The sequence below is a fragment of the Mycteria americana genome, chromosome 5 (genome assembly GCF_035582795.1).
Source record: "Mycteria americana isolate JAX WOST 10 ecotype Jacksonville Zoo and Gardens chromosome 5, USCA_MyAme_1.0, whole genome shotgun sequence".
In the NCBI taxonomy this organism is placed as follows: Eukaryota; Metazoa; Chordata; class Aves; order Ciconiiformes; family Ciconiidae; genus Mycteria; species Mycteria americana.
In genome coordinates, this window is record NC_134369.1 from 14,381,934 (window position 1) to 14,401,474 (window position 19,541).

General features: G+C 46.0%; 1 protein-coding gene and 1 long non-coding RNA gene across 2 annotated transcripts in view; both read right to left on the reverse strand.

Annotated features, from left to right (window-relative positions):
• The window catches only part of RRAS2 (RAS related 2), a 45,775-nt gene extending 43,034 nt beyond the window's left edge, over positions 1–2,741 (reverse strand). Inside the window, exon 1 of the mRNA XM_075502199.1 lies at positions 2,391–2,741. Coding sequence (XP_075358314.1) covers positions 2,391–2,495 — 105 coding nt within the window. The 5' untranslated portion in view covers positions 2,496–2,741. The remainder of the gene's footprint in view (positions 1–2,390) is intronic.
• Positions 2,742–3,722: 981 nt separating this feature from the next.
• On the reverse strand, positions 3,723–11,092 carry LOC142409687 (uncharacterized). The gene is made up of 3 exons (XR_012775739.1): positions 10,979–11,092; positions 9,155–9,330; positions 3,723–3,796 (listed from the first exon to the last, which is right to left on the reverse strand). It is a non-coding gene; the product is annotated as an uncharacterized LOC142409687 (long non-coding RNA).
• Between the last annotated feature and the right edge of the window lie 8,449 nt (positions 11,093–19,541).

Here is a 19,541-nt window from a genome sequence, read left to right on the forward strand (position 1 = left end):
TTTTTTTCAGAAGGTTGAATTTTCTGCTAAACATCACTTTGTGGTGGCAAGATTTTATCTCACAATAAAGCAGCAGAGAGGGCAAAAAGATGTAGGTAATATAATACAAACTGACAATAAGTTGTTTTGAAAAATCCACCTCCAACATGTCAGCTTAACGCTACAGTGCTGTTCCCTCACCAAAGTGAACTATTCCTTTTTCTGCTATTAATTTGAAGAGATTCTTACACACGACAAAGCAGACACAGCTTCCTCTTTTGCAGATATTCGCTAGAAGACAAGTGTCAGTCGCACCACTTGAGACAAAACTTTTATTTCTACAGGGGTGCAGCTCAAGCTTTTACTTCAAAGAACGAATTACCAGCACTCAAATATTGAAATTATCCAGTACTCGGCAGAACCTTACTGCTATTAAAATAAATGGACATTCCAAGGCATCAAGTGTGAGCTTCACTTCTTTTCCTCTCCTTATGTCTTTAATAGAAGTTAAAGACCTTTTTTTTGCGACCTTAAAATTATCCAAAAGCCTTTAACATGGCCAGGGACTCCGGAGATCCATTCGGCAACATTTTCCAAGACAGCAGCATCTCAGAACTGAGCTAAGCCATGTCCAGCTGCACACATTACTGTCACAACCAGTTTAGATGTCCACAGGAAGACGCAGGCAATACCATCTAAAGCAACAGTACCATGTTTGAGTGCATAGCGCTGTAAACCAGCTTCAGTCAACCACAGTAATTAATGATCTCCATACACAAGCAATGAGGAATTCAATCCACACACTGAGAGGACTGCAGTTGTTCTAGCCCCATCACCTTCAAACAGACCAGCGAGTCAGTATCTTACCAGTATTTCACCAGTTATCTACATGTCTGACAAACAAGGCACCTGTACAACACAGATTTCCATTCCATCTCAAATGCCGTATTCTAACTAACTTCCAAAGAACTAATTCTCCTAAAGTGTCAGTTATTTTAATGTCCTGTACAATACTGGATCTCCCAAGCATTCAGTACCCAGTACTTATCAGATTTTGAAAGTGCTGTTTTCTATGGAGTTACTTAGTCTATGTGGCAGAGCTTAAATTCTCAACAGAATATTACAGCTAATGAACACATGGATGCATGCATTAGCAAAGACAATCTGAAGTTAAAAAATAGGCTATTTGTTATCAGATCACCTGTTCTAACAAAGTATTTTTTGAAAATATCATTGCCCCAAGCGTTAAAAGACAAGTCTGCCTTGCTGACAAACGGCCTATCTAAAGGATAAGTAGACTATTACAGCCTCTCCTCGGTGGAATTAAAGAAAACAAACAAAAAGTCATTCTCTCCAGATTTGCTCATCTGCCATCAGCAATACGAGCAAGCAGAACGCAAGCAGTTGTCTCCTCCTTCCACCATAACCAGACAGAGGTAGATTAATAACACTCCCACGACAGCGGTAGAAACGCTAAAAGCAACGGGGCAGAAGATGAAAACAAATAAAGGGGGTATGGCTGAATTAGTGGCGGAACAGGAAAAAGGACTCTTCCTCATGAGACTGATATGCCAGCTTTACATCACCTATTCTGTCACGTTTTTGACTGGAAATGAATAGAAAAAAAAAGTTCAATTATCTAGAAGTTGAAGCATCCACAGCAAGAGCTCGGCGGGGCGGTGGGCGACGGCTGGTCAGAGCCAGCACAGCGTGCCGCCCTCTCTGCAAATCCCCCTCCTCCCTTAGGGGGGCTGCCAGAGCTTCCTCGCCCCTTGCGGGGCCGGCACGAGAGGCGTAGGCTCAGCCCCGGGGCAGCTATTTCGGAGCCGGACGCCAAGTGTCACTGCTCTCCCGGCCGCGGCTGCTTACCGCGACTGCCACTTCCCGGGCGGAGCGCGGAGCCGGTCCCCGCCCGCGCCACCGGGAAGCCACGGGTCCCGGCGCCTCGGCGGCCCCGACCAGCCCGCACCCCCGGCGCTGTGCGCGCCCGACCCGGCGCGGCGCAACCTCGCCCCACCCCACCCCACCCCACCCCGGCGGCGCCGGCCGCCGGAGCAGTGCAGCGGAGGCCCCCGGCGGAGGCGCCCGGCGGGCCGGGGGCGGCGTCCGCCCCTTCCCGCCCTCCAGAACCTTCCCGGGGGCTCGCGCCGCCCCGGGCGCCGCGCCCCAGCCGCCGCCCCGAGCCCCTCAAGGTCACGCCACCGCCTCCCCGCCCCTGCCTTCCCGCTTCCCCGCCCGGCAGCGCGGCGAGCCCCGCCGCCGCCGCCACCAGCCCGCGGCGCCTCCGGGAGCTGCCGCCCGCCGCGCCGCCCCCGGCCCCCCCCCTCCCCGCGCTGCGCGCCGGGCAGCGCCCAGGCCCCGGCGCCGCGGCCGGGCGGAGCGGTTCCCCCCGACGCGCCGCGGCCCCTCACCTGGATGAACTGGATGGTGAGCGCCGACTTGCCCACGCCGCCGCCGCCCACCACCACCAGCCGGTACTTCTCCTGCCCCGGGCCGTCCCTGCAGCCCGCGGCCATGGGGGAGCCGAGCGGAGCCGATCGCGGCAGCGCCGCCGCCGCCGCCGGGTCCGGCGCTTCTCTCCCTCCCGCTCTCCTCCCTGGGCCCGCCGGGGCCGAGCAGCCGCAGGCCCCGCCGCCCCTGCGCTCCGCCGAGTGCGCCGCCGGCAGCGCCCCGCCGTGCGGTGCGGCAGCGCCGAGCGGAGCGGAGCGGAGCGGAGCAGCACCGCCCGCCCCCGCAGCCAGGGCGCCGCGGCTACAAATGGCCGCCGGGGGCGGGGCCCGCCTCATCGGTATGCTAATGAGCGACTATATGCATGAGGGGGCGGGGCCTGCCGCTCACCGCCCCGGCCCCGCGTTCCTGCGGGCAGCGCGGCCCGGCCCGGCGGCGGGAGCGGCGGGGCGGGCGGCGAGATGCCCGGATCCGGCTCCTCGGCACCTCACCGCTCTGTAGCGTGCGGATTGCGGCAGCCCCTGGGTCCCCCCTCTCCTCCGGACTGTCCCTCCAAACAGAGCGCTGAAGAGATGGCTACTGATCTCCTCATGGGCTTTACTGGGGCGGCCGTCCTCCCGCCGGCCAGTGCTTCATCGACATTAATGAACCTCTTTGAATACCCCCGAGGTGGGGAGGGAGGTATTACTGCCCTACGTACAGATGCCGAGCCAAGGCACGGAGGGGATTAAAGCCAAAGCATGGTTCATGTCAGGCACAGATTCACCAGGAGGGCAAAGGGGAAAAAAAAGTCATAGAGACTTTAGCCCTTCCCCGCTCTTCATCAGGTCTTCTTGTGACCATGCACGAGAATGGGGTTCCCACTCATTTAGGCCATTCAGATCAAGGCCGCCCTCTGCCCTCTCCCCCGAGTGTCACGCACCGTTGGGTGTCACAGTCCCATATTCATCCTTTTCTGTACATGCTCAGAGCACTCTGGTTGCAGTCTGTGGTAAATTCACCTTGGTCCTTTACATCTTACTACCTCTGCTGGGGGCAGACTACTGCTTTCAGTGGTGACCTACTTATTTTGGTAATATTTTACTGTCCGACATGTTTCTGGACATCCAAAACACTAGGCAGACGGCCATTGCACACACTACAAAGAAGCAGAACTTTTGCTGGTAGACTTACTTTCAGGTAATTCCTTCTTCCCTTCCTCTCCCTCCCCCCTTTTAGAAGAGAAATACAGCAGTAAAATCATACAATTTTTACATATATAAGCATACATACAGCCTTTTGCCAGCACAGAACAACAGTCAGCTGTGATGGCATTCCTGAATGGCGTAGCCACGCCAACAAGTCTGTAAGGTAGACACACTCCTCCCACCTGGAAAATAACGAAAAAAGAAGTAGTGGCCATGTATGAAAGCTTTGTTGAAGGGACTTGCCTGGTACAACACTGGGGCTGTGTGGGGAGGCAGGGACAGCAATCCAGGTAGCCTTCTGCTTATTCACCCAAGAAACCCAGACTTTCTGCATTTGACACGTGTTTCGGCTCTGCAACAAATGAGGTGAGGGTCCCACAGGCAGGAGCCTCCTTCCCCATACAGACCTGGCTAGGTAGCTGTCTGCCTGACACAGTGACCAACAGAGAAATAACATATTATGGAGCTAATTAAGCACTAACATGATACCATATATACACACGGGGTAAATCAATGATGTACCCGTAATCTTAATTCTACCATTTCCTAACTTGTCATGCTGAACTTCGCAGTTCTTGCACTGGATTTCTCTGCTTAAAGAAGCAAAACTGTAAAACCAAACCCAACATAATAAATGACATATTTCAACACTCGTTCTGGCTCAGTGGAAGGGAAGAGCATTCAACACACAGGAAACAAACCGATACCTCATGAGTTAATGGGGTAACTGTGTGAGAGGGAGACGAGGGAAGCACTTTGCCACTGGAATTCACAACTGTATTTTGGAAGAAGAATGCCAGGACTCAGGTCCCCTTGGTTTGGTATTCTTCTGTAGTGATAAACTGCTTTTTCACATCTGTTTCCTTATTGACCTGCCTGATCAGAAATTAGGAACAACTCACAGAGGCGAGAATACATGGTCTAAGATTTTCCAGTTCGGAAAAGAGATAAGTGAGTGGGAGATACAACAGAGGTCTGTAAAGTCCTAAGCAGCACAGAGAAGTTGAACAGAGAAAGTCTCAAAATAGGAGAACTAAGGGACACCCAGACACAGTATGAAGAAACAAGTTTAAACAAACAAAAAAAGATACTGTTTTCCACAGACGCAGTCATGGAACTGTGGAAGTCGCTGCCACAAGGGGCTGTGGAAAACAAAACTGCATCTAAGTGACAAAAGGTTAGACAAAGTCACAGAGCAAAAGCAGCTACTAAGCACAGCTATCAGGGACACAGTTTTGACTCGGGAAGTTTCTAAAACACTAGCAGCCTGAAGGCGGGTTGGCTATGAGAAATGAGTTACTTTCCACGTGTCCTGGTTCTGGTGCTCTCACCTACGAGTCACTTACTGACTGCTGTCAGGATCCGGAACCTGCGTGAGTATTAAGCCAGCAGGACAAGTCTTCTCTCCTGATTCCTAATTACGTTCTCTAGCTTAAGAAAAACCAAAGTGCAGACTATGATGAAGTGAAAACAGAAATTGAACTGCTGCTAGTTTATCAAGTGTTGGGTGTTTTTTAATAAAAATACAGTTACGATCTCATAGTTGGCTATTAGCACAGTAACAAGTAAAATACACTCTCAGGAATGGCCCTGACATGAAAAGCAGATTTTAAGTGAGTTTTAAGAACACCCTAATCTCTGTGCAACAGGTTATCTGATTTCTTGGTTTAAAGATACATAGAAAACAAAACATTTTTATTGTCCCTTATCTTTTTTAGGTTTCAGTTTCATTATACATCCTTTTAAATAGCTATTCTCACTGATGTGGCTATCCAATCTTGTGAATTCTACAAGAAAATCTTCTTGTTTTTTTAAACAACACTGACAGATATGTTAAAGGATTAAAACAATTACCACAATCATCCATTACTTTAAAAAAGACTGTTGCAAAAAACTATTACTGTTACATTCTTTGCATTTGTTATTTTGGTAATGAAATCCAGTTTCACAAATAGAATTATATTCTTGCAAAGTGCAAGGTAGTGATCACAGAAAAACAAGAGATGGACAGCAATTAATGAACAGCATTTTTTTTGGTAGTTTTGTAGCTTCATCCAAAGATCCCAGTAAGAATGGTTTTCCGTTTGTTGTATAAACACAGGTAGAGGGAGAAAGTCTCAAGTACAGAGATGTTATAGTCTAAAACCTTGGTTGTTCAAACATCTATGCATAATCGTAATTTTAGACATGGAAACAGTTGTCTTGTACTCCCTGTGCTGTCAATGGCCAGAAGCTGGATCCTCCAGAGGAGGGTACCAGGGCAGCCAGGGCAGAACCAGCCCTGGAAGTGCCAGTCTGTACTCCCTGCACCCTGAGCCCTGGCAGAGACTCGACAGCTTGTCTTCCCTCACCAGCAGCTCTTGCTGTGAGCCCTGGTTTCAGGAGACAAGGGGTTTACATGTAAATAAAGACATGGAGATGAGGATACAACACACGCCATGTTTCATTTCATGATCAGCTAACCTAGGAAAGGCTGAGTAGTGAGGTGCCTAGAAGGTGAAGACAAGAAACTCGTGACTGATATGAGGCGGCAGGGGAAGATGATGCAAAAGGGATTTTGTATGGTCCGTGCAGTCAGGAAAATAAATTTTGTAGCCCCAGTTTGCATATCCCTAGGGAGGCAGAAAACACAGGGTTTCATAACAGAGAGGAAGAACTTGAAATACCAAGACCTGAGATGATGAAGACGTGACCAAAGTTTTGATGAAACGACTGGGAAAGAAAGTACAGCTTTTAGAACCATTACACAGAAAGAAGCTGCGTCATTTCAGGTCTAGCCTGAATATGCATATTTAAAAAGAGACAAAATCAAGAATGACATCCAGATGGCAAGCTTAAAAGAAAGAGCACCAAAGCGCTTTATATAATGACAGGAAAAAAAAGATTTCAGGAAGTGCTTGGGGGAAAGATCCAGAACTTTATTTTACATTGGCAGCCTGGAAAAGATGTGGGTTTGGAAGGTTAGAAGACGTGCAGGCAGTAAGTGACATATTGAAAGCTAAAAGTGCTCTGTGAGAACATAATAGCTTATTTAAAAGAAAACTTGTTCACAGGCTTATCACAGGAAAAAGTTACAAAATCACTGGGACATGAGTCAGCATGGTAGGTAACCGGAACATGGTGCGGATATTGTGATCTAAGGAGATCCATGTGCTGCAATTCCCACCTAGAACTCCACCGCCGACTGTAAGAAGATGGGAGGAAGCCAGGTTTCTCAAAGCCATAAAACAAGAAGCTAGGGAGAAAAATTATAAACAATTTGATTTTCCTTGGGATAAGAATGTAAGACCTAATTCAGAATAAAACAGGCAATAATTTTTCCTGTGTATAAAAAATGTGAACTGTTACACTTACAATGAGCACCCAGAAACGAAAAGAAAAGCCATGCCTCCTCAGACACACTTACCAGTTTCTATCTGAGTAAGAAGTAAAACTATTTTCAGCCAAGTAGCTACAGCTTTTTATAAATGTTCATCTATTTTTGTATCTACCTATTCCAGTAAAGTAGTCTATAGTAAACACTTCAAAATGTGTCATTTTCCCTGAGGCTTGAAATTGATCTACAAAGGGAAAATACGATGTCCCCCCCTTTTTTTGCTGTAATTTGTAAGATGGGCTTGTCAATTTTTATGAATTATTATGATTACTTTAGCAATTCAGATGTGTTTATACCCAGTAGTAATTACAATCCAATAACATCCCAAGAGAAAAGAGTAAAATAAACTGTGTAGGAATAGGATTTTTAGACAAGATTGTTTAAGTTTATGACGGTATATGTTTTCCCTAACACTTACATAACTGCACTGAGCAATTAACATGTGGGCGAATTTATTTCTTTTTTAGAGAATGCACCAGCATCAGTTCTTTAGTGAGCAAGTCAGGTTTTGCACACCCAGGCACTCAGGCAATCCTCTAGCAAAACAAGCAATCCAATCGTGATTATTTTTTTCCATATATGTTTAGATGTTATGTATGCATATATTTTTACATATGTATTTATTTACAGATTTATTTCATGATATTGCTAGGATAAAAAAGAAGCAGGAAAGAAACCCAAACTAGTACCTTTTAGACCTTCCCCATAGACCCTAAAAATGTGAAAGCAAGCCCAAAAGAAAATTTCTCCACAAATCACCTCTAAATTACTACTTGCAAGAAGACTCTTACTCTATTGGAAAGGAGACTGTACCTTTTCTCCTCTCTTTCCAGATAAAGGGAGTAACTAGGGGTATAACCGCTGGTTGTGATACACAGCAGAAGCAAGCTCGGGGCATTTCCCTGCTGTTCAGCATGAGGGCCCTCCGGAGCAGAGCGGCCATGTCCATGCTGCACCACGAAGCGTGGTGCCTTCCATCCCTTACACTGCAAACCTCTTTCTGTCTGCTGTGGTCACCACTGACCCAACTTCCTCGCAGTACGGGAGCACACCAGAGCATTCCCCTGAGGCTGGCAAGCCCCACGCGCTTCGTGGGGCTGTTCGTGCCCCTTGCAGAGAGCTGCCTGAGACCATCACAGGGGTCTTCATGGCGTGTTCTGAGACCTGTCTCTGGGCTGGAGGGACGGGGCAAGGCCAGACCTTGCTGGCTAGGGGGTCTCCAGCATCCCACAGAGGAGCTTGTGTTATGGTGCTCGTGCCTTGGTGGGTCACTGCATCCACGATTTCCCGGTGCGGGGGGCACGTTGAGCACTGTCTCTCAGGAGCAGGCAGCTGCCATGGAGCACCAGAACATGCCCCCAGGGAGAGGGCTGCTGCAGAGCCCTGCAGCTCCTGACTTGCTGCAGTGAACCCGTGGGTGGCGAGTTCAGGGTTGAGAGCTGAGGTAACACCTGCAACTCTCTGTCCCCGTGCTCGTCTCGGTGTGTGTCCCCGATGGCAGCGTCTGCCACCTGCATGAGGGCAGTTTGGGGGATTTGCAACCTGCCAGGCTCATGTTTGCACCCCAGCGAGCTGCCCCTCTCTCATCTTACGCTGCAGGAGAGCCCCCTCCAGCCTGATGGTGCTCAGCAGCCGAATTCACTGTGCCCACCACCTCCACAGTTTTGGGGGCTTCAGATGGGAATGAACCAGCGGTGCTGTGAAAGACAATCCCACAAACCACAGCTGGATTTCCTTAGCCAGAAAATGAGCTACCTCAATCGATGCACACAGCCACTTCAATGTACCCCAGTACAACCGGAGCCTCTGCCCTGCACAAGACACAGAAACTGGGGGTTTTTTTCTTCACCACCAAAAGGCTAAACACTCCTGGTTTCCTTTTCCCTCGTACAGGATATAAGAAACTTATTTTCCCCTGATGCTCATAAGCCTATTTGCTTTCTTACATTTATGGTGTTTCCACAGAGCGATGAGAGACAGGCAGGATAACAAAAAGATAGTTCTTGTGTAGGAAATGCCTGGATATCCAAAACAGCTTCTGAATTTCAAGCTTGGCAACAGCCAGATTTTCACATGCCTTTCAGTCATGCATGATCCTGCTACCCCAAAATGGAAAGAGGCAGTTAGCTTTTACCACCTGCCCCAAGAAACCTCTGCCACTCACCTTGTAAAAAACCTGAGGGTTTGTGGGCACATCTTAGTTGGTTTGTATTGCTTTCCTGGAGTTGGTAAGATAGTGCAGCCAAGAGAGCTGCGATGTCAAAGCCACACTTCCACTACTCACACAAAGCTCCCACACCAGTACTGCTCTTCTAGATCCACTTAATTGTGATAGTTAGGCTTGAATAGAGAAAGAAAGGGTGAGAAATTACTTAGGCAGGTGGGACTAAATCAGCTGGGCCTGACAACATTTGTTGTAAAGTACGTGGTCAGTAGTCTCAGAGGCATTTGTGGTTACCCTCAGCACTTTATAGAAGATGGGTGAGAAGTCCAGGAGACTGAAGAGGATAAATATGTTAAAAAGGGAGAAAAGGAAGAGTAGAGAATTATAGATCAGTCACTCTAATCTCATTTTCTGCAAAAAGTATTAAAACAAATAATTAAACTATTTGTAAATACCTAGAAGAAAACAAGGAGGTAACTGACAACCAATATATTCTTCTCCAAGAACAAATTGTGTCAAATCAAAATATTTTTCTGTGATCAGGCATTTGAGTAGGAGGAAGCAGTATGTGTTCTATATCTTGATTTTAGTAAAGCTTCTGATACTGTCTTTCATGATGTGCTTATAAACAGGCTAGTTCCCCATGTTATGTTAGATGGCAGCACTAAAGCAGGAGCAGGGCAGGTGAGGACACTGGACTCTGTGATTTTCAGTGGTCCATTGACAAAACTGAGGATAGTACCACACAACTATCCAGAAGACCTGACCCGATCTAGTATTATTAAATATTTCAGTAATAACCTAGATGATGAAACAAGAAAGCGTAAGTCCTACATTTTCAGAAGCTGCATGCTGGGGGAGAAAACAAGACTTCCAAATGACCACAAGAATTAAAGAAAAGTTCTGAAAAGAGAGAATGTAATTCAGAAACAACACATGCATTGTTCTGTATGTAGACAAGAATTTGTTACTTATTTGATTGCAGTTAAGTATATTAGAAAAGAATGAAAAAAAAAAAATTACTCTTCCCTTCCCTGGTGCTTTCTCTCACTTCTTGGTATTGTACAACACCTGAGCTTGAAGTCCCTCTTTTACTTATATACTTTCAGAAATATCCTTCCTTGCATTTTATTTCTCTTGCTAACCTACAGTGTAATTTCCACGAGGAAGGCTTCTATTACCATTTTAGTATAACTCTTTAGTATGATGACCTACATTTCATTTTCTGCATGTTTCCTTCTTACACTGAGATCAAAGGAGAGCTAATGATTGAGACACTCTGGTCTTACTAAAATTCCTGTCCTCCTTTTGCACTAAGGTGGTGTGTGTTTGTGCCTCAGAGCATTTCTTTAGCAAACTGCCAACTCCGCTATTTCCTGTAAACTCACTTTTTGTAAGGCCACTCACTTGCAGCCTCATTTCTATTTCCCTTTACCCTTCATGACCTATTCCCATGGATTAATTTTCTGATGCAATTTTTCTAGAATTCATTGTCCCAGTATTTCTGTACCTCAGCTGGATGCAGAGAGCTGTCTGGTTAATTCTGAGAACTCTAAATCCACACAGGACCAAAATGCACTAGGAATCATTTACTGAAATGCATGACCTTGAAATAGCATAGTTCCATAGCACAGATGGAGTTTACCAGATGTCTGAGACTATGAAATTTAAAAGATTCAGTACTTCAGAGTGGTTTAAACAACTGAGATTGCAGTATAGGATAGAGATACTGGAAGTATATTTAAGCAAGCACATTTATACAAGGATCCATGATTTTCGTGCCCAGACTAGTTTACCCACCGTGCCTTTACAGTGGGCACTTACCTGTGCAATGCAGGTACATCCTGAGAACAGTGAAAAGTTTGCTCTTCATTGATGTGAAATGTGGGATTCTTCCTTGAACCACCAGAACTGGTGTGGTGGTGATAAACCCTCTGTTGTTGGCTGTCCAATGTTTGGTTCTTCAAGATGTCATGTTCTGATCTCTTGGTGGCAACTGAAATGACCGAAAATCCATATAATGTGGGATCAGCATCTAGCTAGAAGAGCTGTCCTTCAAAACACTCACATCATCTTTTAAATTTCCAGTGCTAAAAATAGGGCAGTAAGGATTCTTCATTGAGATGGTGTCTTAAAACGGTGCTGTTGTTAGCAATGGGGTTTGTACAGCAAGGTCCTGTCTGTAGAGAGTTTCACAGATACATAAACATTATCCTTTCTCTGGCTAAACGCTGCTTGGGGACATTAATTTCTTTCAAGGACATATTTTTCCTGTCCCTGCTCTCTTTTTCATGTATCCTATCACCAAAGTGCCACGTTTCTTCATACTTCCAAGACGCCCCAACAGTTGAAGCTTCCCTTAATCTTCTGGTCGACTCTTAGCTACTGACCATGGTTGCCTATTAAACATAACAGGGCATCTCTACTGCTAGTAAATAAAGGACAGGCTAGTCTGTCTGTGTTTTCAAATGTCACAGCTTGCTGAAATCACTGCTATTGCTTAGTGAAACTGTTTTCTCAGCGTACAACAATTTGCCTCAGCACTGTCATTTCATCATGTAAGGGTTAGTTGCGGGTGAACGGGAGAAGGTTCAGCAGTTCATTTTCTTTGGGCATGAGAATTGAGATGTCAATGTAAAAATCCTGTAAAATGTGTCTTTTTCTCCTGTACCATTCTTCCCATTTTTTTCTTCCCATTCTGTGGGCAATTCCTTGTTAGCAAACTCCCTCTCTACTGATTTCCTCTGCCGGTCTTGTCCTCAGATTCCTTCACCAAGTCCTGCAGCCTAGGGGTCTCACCATACCCCCTGTACATCTCAGCACATGATGAACAATGAAGTCAACTCCCTTTCCACCCTCTTCCCATCATCGACAGGCCAAGGAGCTCCTTCTCAGGATACGGGGTATTCTGAGGTACTGCTGAATGCCAGCCTAAAGACCTGGAAGGGTGTTTTTCCAAAACTCAACAGACACGCTACCCAAGTGAAGTTGTTGTCTTCTGGCTTGCTCCAATTTAGGTATGGGGAAATAGGAGTTGAAGAAGAATTGCTGGAGGTGAGAAAATAGGCTGTTTCAGAGTTTCAGCAATTCCTCTTCCTCTCCTTTTCCTCCTGCCCCAGTCTACATACCTCAAGGAAACCCTATATGCATAGCAGAATGCCCTATATTTAGAATACCTTCTGTTTGGCTCCAGAGGCACTTGAGCTTTTGGTTCAAAGGTGATGTTAGCAGACTTTGCCAAATCCATCATATTTTGACCAGTGAGGCCTATTGCCAAGAAGAAGAAAAGCACTTGTTCAAATATGTGAAATTAGTTTGTACTGAGATTTCAGCTGAGGAATTAACATTTAATTTTTCATATTTGTACAAGTTGGTTTTTACCACTAATTTAAAGTGGATCACATCGGTGGATTCTGTACCAACATGTTGTAAGACCCAGTTTCTGTCACATGGAAATTACCGTCTGAATAGACAGAAGAAATATTATCATCCCATTCGCAGACAGGGCATTCAAGCACAAACACGCTAAGGAATATGCCTGAGGATATGCAGAAAGCCTACATCAGTCAAGTGAGCCACAGCAGGGAATAAACAACACAAGCCCTTTACTTACTCCTTCTCCAGACACTCTGTATCTTCCTTTAAATCAGCCTATTAATTCACCACCAGCAGCACCGCAGGTAAAGAAGCTGTTGAAATAGATTTTTTTCGTTGTCATTTTTTTATGTACATGAGAACAAGGGACTGAAGTCAATATGAATCAATGAGATCAATATATCTGCTGTAGGAATTAATTAATTTTATATATATATATAAAAAATTATATTATGCTTGTTCATGCTCTCAAATCACTGAAAATCAGAATCTATCTGAAAAGTGAAAATGTACCTACGGACTGAAGAATGGGGAAATTAAGGTAAAAACAAACAGGCCAGCTTGATAACAAGTGCATGATAAACAGACATTTTACTGAAAAGGGGACTTTTCAGATATTTCCATGACATGTTGTTGCCACTTGAAATGTGGTGCCTTCTGGTGCTGTCTCAGAATATCTGGCAGAACATGTTGTATGTAATCAGATGCTATTTTTTCAATGTATAATTTTTTTAAATTCTGTCTTCTCTGATAAGCATCTTGCAAGACAAATGTTCTACTTGCTAAATAATTTCCTTCAGAAAAATCGAGCAAACACATCTCTAGGATTTTCTGTTACTAGCAACTCCAACTCCCATTTTTAAAAGTTCATAACAAAATAAAGCAAAATTTTTAAGATGCTTTGGCTCACTATCAAATCTTTTATTAAAGGAAAAGATATGAAAAAAAAAAAGTAGTAATCCAAAAATAATAATGGAGCAAATTATAATAATCATTAAACCTACCATCAAATCTAAATTTATCTTTCTATTAGTTACATAGAATAAACAGTCACATTGAGGAGCTTGCACTGTGAGCCCACTGAAATGTGGACATTCACCACTCACTGAATTCACTCCTGTGCTTAAAATGGCACTTTCCTTTACTACCTTGTAGTAACTGAACGCTAATCAGTAATATTCTAGCAAACTCTTACCCAACTAAATAATTTCTTGGTTCCCCAGGAAGAACTTGTGCGTGGACATTTTCCAAAAGCATTGGCAAGGCTAGGGCCTGATTTTAACCAGCAATGTTTTAAAAAGGAAAGTGGTGAAAATGAAATCAGCAGAGACGATGCTAAGTAACACATTCAGTGGTGATGAGAGTGTTTGTAAGATATCTGACCGTGAGGTCAGCACATCTTCCCTGGCCGTGGCAGAGCTTGTGCAGGAAACCAGCAACTTTTTCTCACTTTATCACGTTTGCGGGGAGCTGTGTAGGGAAGCGCAGGAAGTGACCTGCAGTTTTCCTGGGTTCTGGCATCAAGTCTAGTGCATTAGATTTGCATTTCTTCAAAACAGCTTATAAGACACAAGCAAATATTTGTGCACTTGGCTCCCCGCAAATGAAAACATTTAAGTTCTCACTTGAGCACTGCCTGCTAACAAGGAACGCAGTGAAATAGGAGTGGATCAGGAGATTAAATTCAACTGTGCTGAGGTCCCTACAACCGCGGCATGCACTGCTGTACCATCTTGGACAAAACGCAGTCTGGTTCCCTGGACCAAAAAACCGTGCATGAAGTTCAAAGATCTGCCTTCCTGCAAGTTGTCTTTCCACCGGCCACATCTCACCCCAGCCATCCTCTCCGGTACAAGGCCTCCCATGCACAAGCTTTTTGCTTCTGATCATATTCCTGCCTCACTCATTCCTTTTGCTGTTCCAGGTGACACCGTACGCCTGCTCTCCAGGCCTCCTCCCAGCCCTGAGTTTGGTCACAGATGAGGCAGAATGAGAGGCTTCACTCTGCAGTCACAGCAGCTCCTCGAGGAGGACAGCCGGAGTGAACTGGCTCTTCCTGGACAACCCTTTGCCTGAGGAAGAGGATAAATAAAGGCCCTGAGTTTCTGAAAGTCTTTGCCTCTATAATTGCTTTATCCCTTGTTGGCTGAAGACTCTGGGCCAGGGAGATGAGCTTGGAGCAGTGGAAAAACCAGTAGCAAGATGCAGAACTTCAAATTGAAACCCGCTGGCACCACCACTGCACTGCGCGGTGGTTGCCCCTCAGAGCCTAGTGACCTCTGAGTCCCACCAGCCAGTGGCCAAGCAGGCTGTGGTGGACAAATCCAACATAGGCAAAGTCGTGATTAAAGATCCTGAGGACATCCTCCAAACCTTCTCAGTTTGGACTGCACGAGTCAGAGGTATTGAAACATCCAGGCCACCGCTCTCCAGAGGTTTCCCATCTGACAAGGCCCACTCTCCCATCCAGTGCCTGTCCCAGAGCAGCTGCAACTACTTAACCCGCAAGGGCTACCGCTCAGTTGTCAGTAGGCCTCAGTAGACCCACCAACAAAGATTTACAGACCTCCTGGCAGGCTTCACTAGAAGGCCTCATGATATCTGTGTTTTCCTCTCTTCCAGCATCAGGTTCAAAGGGGATGCTGAAATCTTCTTTCCAAGCAGGATCATTCACAGCATGAAGTGGAACTGGCTGAAACCCCTCTGTGCTGTTGGGTGATGAAGCCATACCCACAGTGGAGAACAGGGCTGGTTTAACCACATGCTATGAAATGCTATGAATAAGTGGAATGTGCTTTTTTCTTTTTCTTTGACTACAATATGGCAGGTCCCAATTGACAGACTAGACACAAATGTGCAAACTGCACAAGCTGCACAAATCAGTGCAGCCCTGATGACTGCTGTGTCCTACACAGCTTCTGCAAGGAATTGGCTGAGCCTTTCCATCTGGACCTGCAGAACAAGGACTAGTTTCTTCAGCAGCTTTATGCCCATCTTCTGCAGTCTGAGAGAAGCTGGAGAAGACAGATGACCCCCTATGTCTGATCATGCCTTCATTAATGGGGTGAATTGAGCAGGTTAGGGTGGAGTCCAATTAACTACACCTGACTTTCCTATCTCGTTCTGTTTCCTAGAGGAGGGGTTTAGGTTTGCCTGCTTTACCCACTCACTCCCCAGGGGACCTCAATCTGCACTTCTTCTGGGCAAGCATGGTTCATCTGACTGTGTCTGTCCTGGCCCCCTATGTCTTTTTTGACCTCTCGAGAATTTTGGCATGTGGCTGGGACTGCTGCCTCCACAACCCTCAGGAAACATCACAGGCCAAGGGCTACATGTTTTGCTGAAGAAAAATGCGGCTGACAAGTGGCTGTGCCATGCGGTTCAGGAAAGGGGGGAGGGTGAGGAGAGATTTGCTTGCTGTCTGCTTCTTGGGAGGCGGTGGAGAGAGTGGCAGAGGGAATAAGGCTGTGCAAGCAGCTTGTATGGATGGAGGAGTAAGACTTGATAAGGGCTAGAAAGGCAAGGGGTGGAACCAGCTGGCTGGATCCTGCAGGACAAAAAAAGCACCCTTTCACCAAGGAAACCTTCTTTCCCCCTGTCCACAGTGACACAAGACCTTCTGTCCTGTCCCGTTCTCTCCCTTTTTTATCTCTAGAGAAATTGGCCATTTCCCCATTTACCTAGGCTTTTGGCCAACCGCTCTATTCATGGAGTGGCCGTGCCTTCTGAACCTCACGAAAGGCCACCTGCACCCTAGATGTTATTAAGCCTCTCTGTGCTGTGGAGAGGAGATTCCCCAATGGTCACCATGTGGTATGGAGCCTGCTGCCATTTTGTGTCCTTTCAGCCTATACCTAAAGAGGTCTCTGAAGAGAGGGGGACACAGCAGACATTACTCTTCCTTGTGCTCCATTAACTGGCCTACCTAGCATTTCTTGGGAGCATAACTCAGTGGCTCTAGAGGGAGCCAGAAACTCTCCTGGCAGAAGCTGCAACTTGTACCCCCCTCCAATTGCTAAAACAAAAAAATTCATAGAAAAGCAGCCCACTTACTCAGGCTGGAATGAGAAGTACTGGCATAGGGGATTGCTGATGCAGGCTGGGGCTAGGAGTGGGCTGAAGAGGTTTCCTGGATTTGTCTTCTCTGGGGGACTCTGTGGGGTCTAGAAACGGGATCCAAAGGATACCTGCTCCTTGTGACTCTCCTGCATGGTCTGTGCAGAGCAGGGATGTCCAAAGGAGTGTCTGATTTAGTGGTATACTCTCACTGGAAGATGTGTTCAAGGTGTCTGTACCACATCATAACATGGGGAACAGCTGCCATGTCACCACCCTGCGTGGTTCTTTCCTCAGGTCTTCGGCATGGACACCTTGAACCTTGTTCTCATTACCAGCTGGCAACCTCCTGATACTGCCGCAATGCCGTTTCCTTCAAGTTCTAGGTTGCTCTGCGCTGGCTTTCCCGGAAGAAGAAAAGGATTGATGTTATCGAACAAAAAAAAAAGCCCAACAAAACAAAAGAGAGAGATAAAAGAGACAGGTGCTTCGGCAAGGGGGAACAGCAACAGAAGGTACAGCAGGCAAAGCAGGGAAAAGATTAAGCAGGGGACGTCTTAGGAAAGATGAAGAAGTGAGTTGCAAAGGTTAGAGGGCTAACAGACAGCAGGAAACATGAGGAGCCTGACACGTTTTGGGCCTCTGTACATCCTGAAAAGCACCTCAGAGTGTCACAGGATCTCCCAGAGAACTTCAGTCCATGCTGGAGGATTTTGTGATGGTGTGGCCCACTTGCTGCTTTGAATACTTTAGGAGTGGGCACACAGTAAGTACCCACCTGAGAGTGGTTTGGTTTCCTCTAGAAAGGATGTAGTCTGCATGCACCAAAACTGCTCTGTGGTCCAAACCAACATGGGGACAATGGGGGGCATTTGCTCCAGAGCCACACCAGCGCTCCAAGCCAAACTGCATAGATAACTGCAGCTGATGGCTGGCATTGCACAAAACACGAACACAGCTGCTGCTGTAAGGAAATTACAAAGCAAGGACAAGACAGTGATACAGCCCCGAGGTTAGAGAGAACAAACAGACCCCTGATTACAGCTTGGCACCAGGTCAGATCACAAGCACAGTCAAACCAAGTGTTACCAGGAGTATCAGCCATCCCCAAAGGGACTGGGAGGGAGCAGGCATGTCTGTGGCTTCAGCCGCAGCCCGCAGCAGTGAGGATTGCTGGCTGCTGTGGCCAAGGAGCCTCCTCCACAGCAGCACTGTGCCCAAGGCAGGGGGAAGCAACTCCAGCTTGCTCCTCAAGAGGGACATGAGAATCACATCACCAGAAGTCATTAGCTGATGCAGCCAAAAGGTGTGGTCTGTTCATTTTGCTTGGATTTACCTGATATTAGTGAAATGATAGAGATTCATGTTAGTACTGGCATTAAGCTTTTTACACTTAGGCCCAAAGTGATAAAGAGACTTTGGCTTCCAAATACTTTCATCAAGCCATCCCTTCACATTTGCTGAAAATCCTTCTCGGTTTGTTGAAAGCAAGATTTCACACTACATGCTTGACCAAACATCTTTGTAATTCCCGCTCTCAGAAAAGTAAAGTCATTTCTCATCTCATTGTAGGAAGTCACAAAAACAGACCTGTCATTCATCCATGCCCTACAGGCTTTTTAGACTGTTTTCTTTTGGCACTTGTCTTACTATTGGAGAATGTTTCTAGATAATTGGGCAATGAAGTGTTAATGCTTTCCAGGGCGGGGAGTGAGGGGTAGACCTTTTTCCAGAAAGAAACAGAACAATGTCTAATGTAGACAAAACTTCAGTTTTTTTCTTTGTTGACCTTTCAATGTGGTGTATATCTGAGCAGGGATTCATCCTCACCACTTCTTTCTTTCATGTCAGACAGGATTTAGTAACGAGAGGCATAGTGCAAAGACCATCTTTTCTCGGCATTTGGGAATGGATTGGACACGGTTATAGTCCTTACATCCACAAGCAGCATGATTGTATTATTTTTGTGTTTCAATATATAAAAAAAGCTGCCCTAGGGATAACAGGCAGGTCTAAGTAATGCACATAACATATGGGCTCCTGCTGCGTATTTTTGACACTCCTTAACAGTGAGAATTAAGATATATGGCTTTCATCTTTCAGCTGATAACATCAAGACAGGCTGCAGTGACTACACAGAACCTTCCTGAAATCAAATTGGTCTCTGAGAAAACACAGCAGTTCATGTGGGAACTACTAAATAAGAACAATTTAGAACTGTAGCTTAAACTGCAGTGTATATAGAAACAAGTCCTATTTACTGCAGCAGATGAAGCTGTAGCTGATAGTTGTCTCTGACTTGGTTCTATGATAAAGGGTCACACTTTTATTAGGGATATGGACAGGAACTACCAACAGCAGCTCATAGCTATGCAAAGAGGTAATCTCCGGTGGAAAAAAAACCCGACCGTCACCAAATAATTCATCTTGCATTCCACTTGCGATCCCTCCCACACAAATGGGGGAAGGTGTGTCATGATTCAGATCACTGCCAAAATAGCACGACGTGGCATTTCTTAGTTTAATTGTTTCAACAGATCATTCATTTTTTCTGTAAGAATGAGTTTGATTTGAGTTCTCATCCTTGAAATACCAGGGTGAACTTCATTAAATGCAGTTTACCTTCACTGAATTACTAACAAGACCCCTGGTGCTGCGGGAAGTAAAGCAGACTGCACACTCTCCAGGCAGCTAAGCCAACACGTCACGTTGCCAGTCACAGCCATACCCTCCCGTGTCCTCCAGCACGTGTTCAACATAGGACAGCAATGGTCTGTGGCAAGAAGAGAAGACTGCTAGCAAGACCCCTGAGAAGGCGGGATTTTGAGGGAGAAAGCCCAGGGGAAACAGGGTGACCCCACTACTGGGAATTTGAATCAGACAGACTTCTACCTTCTACCTTTTTAATCATGAGCCTTAAGAGACTGCCTCGGGAGTCTCATGAGAACATCAACGC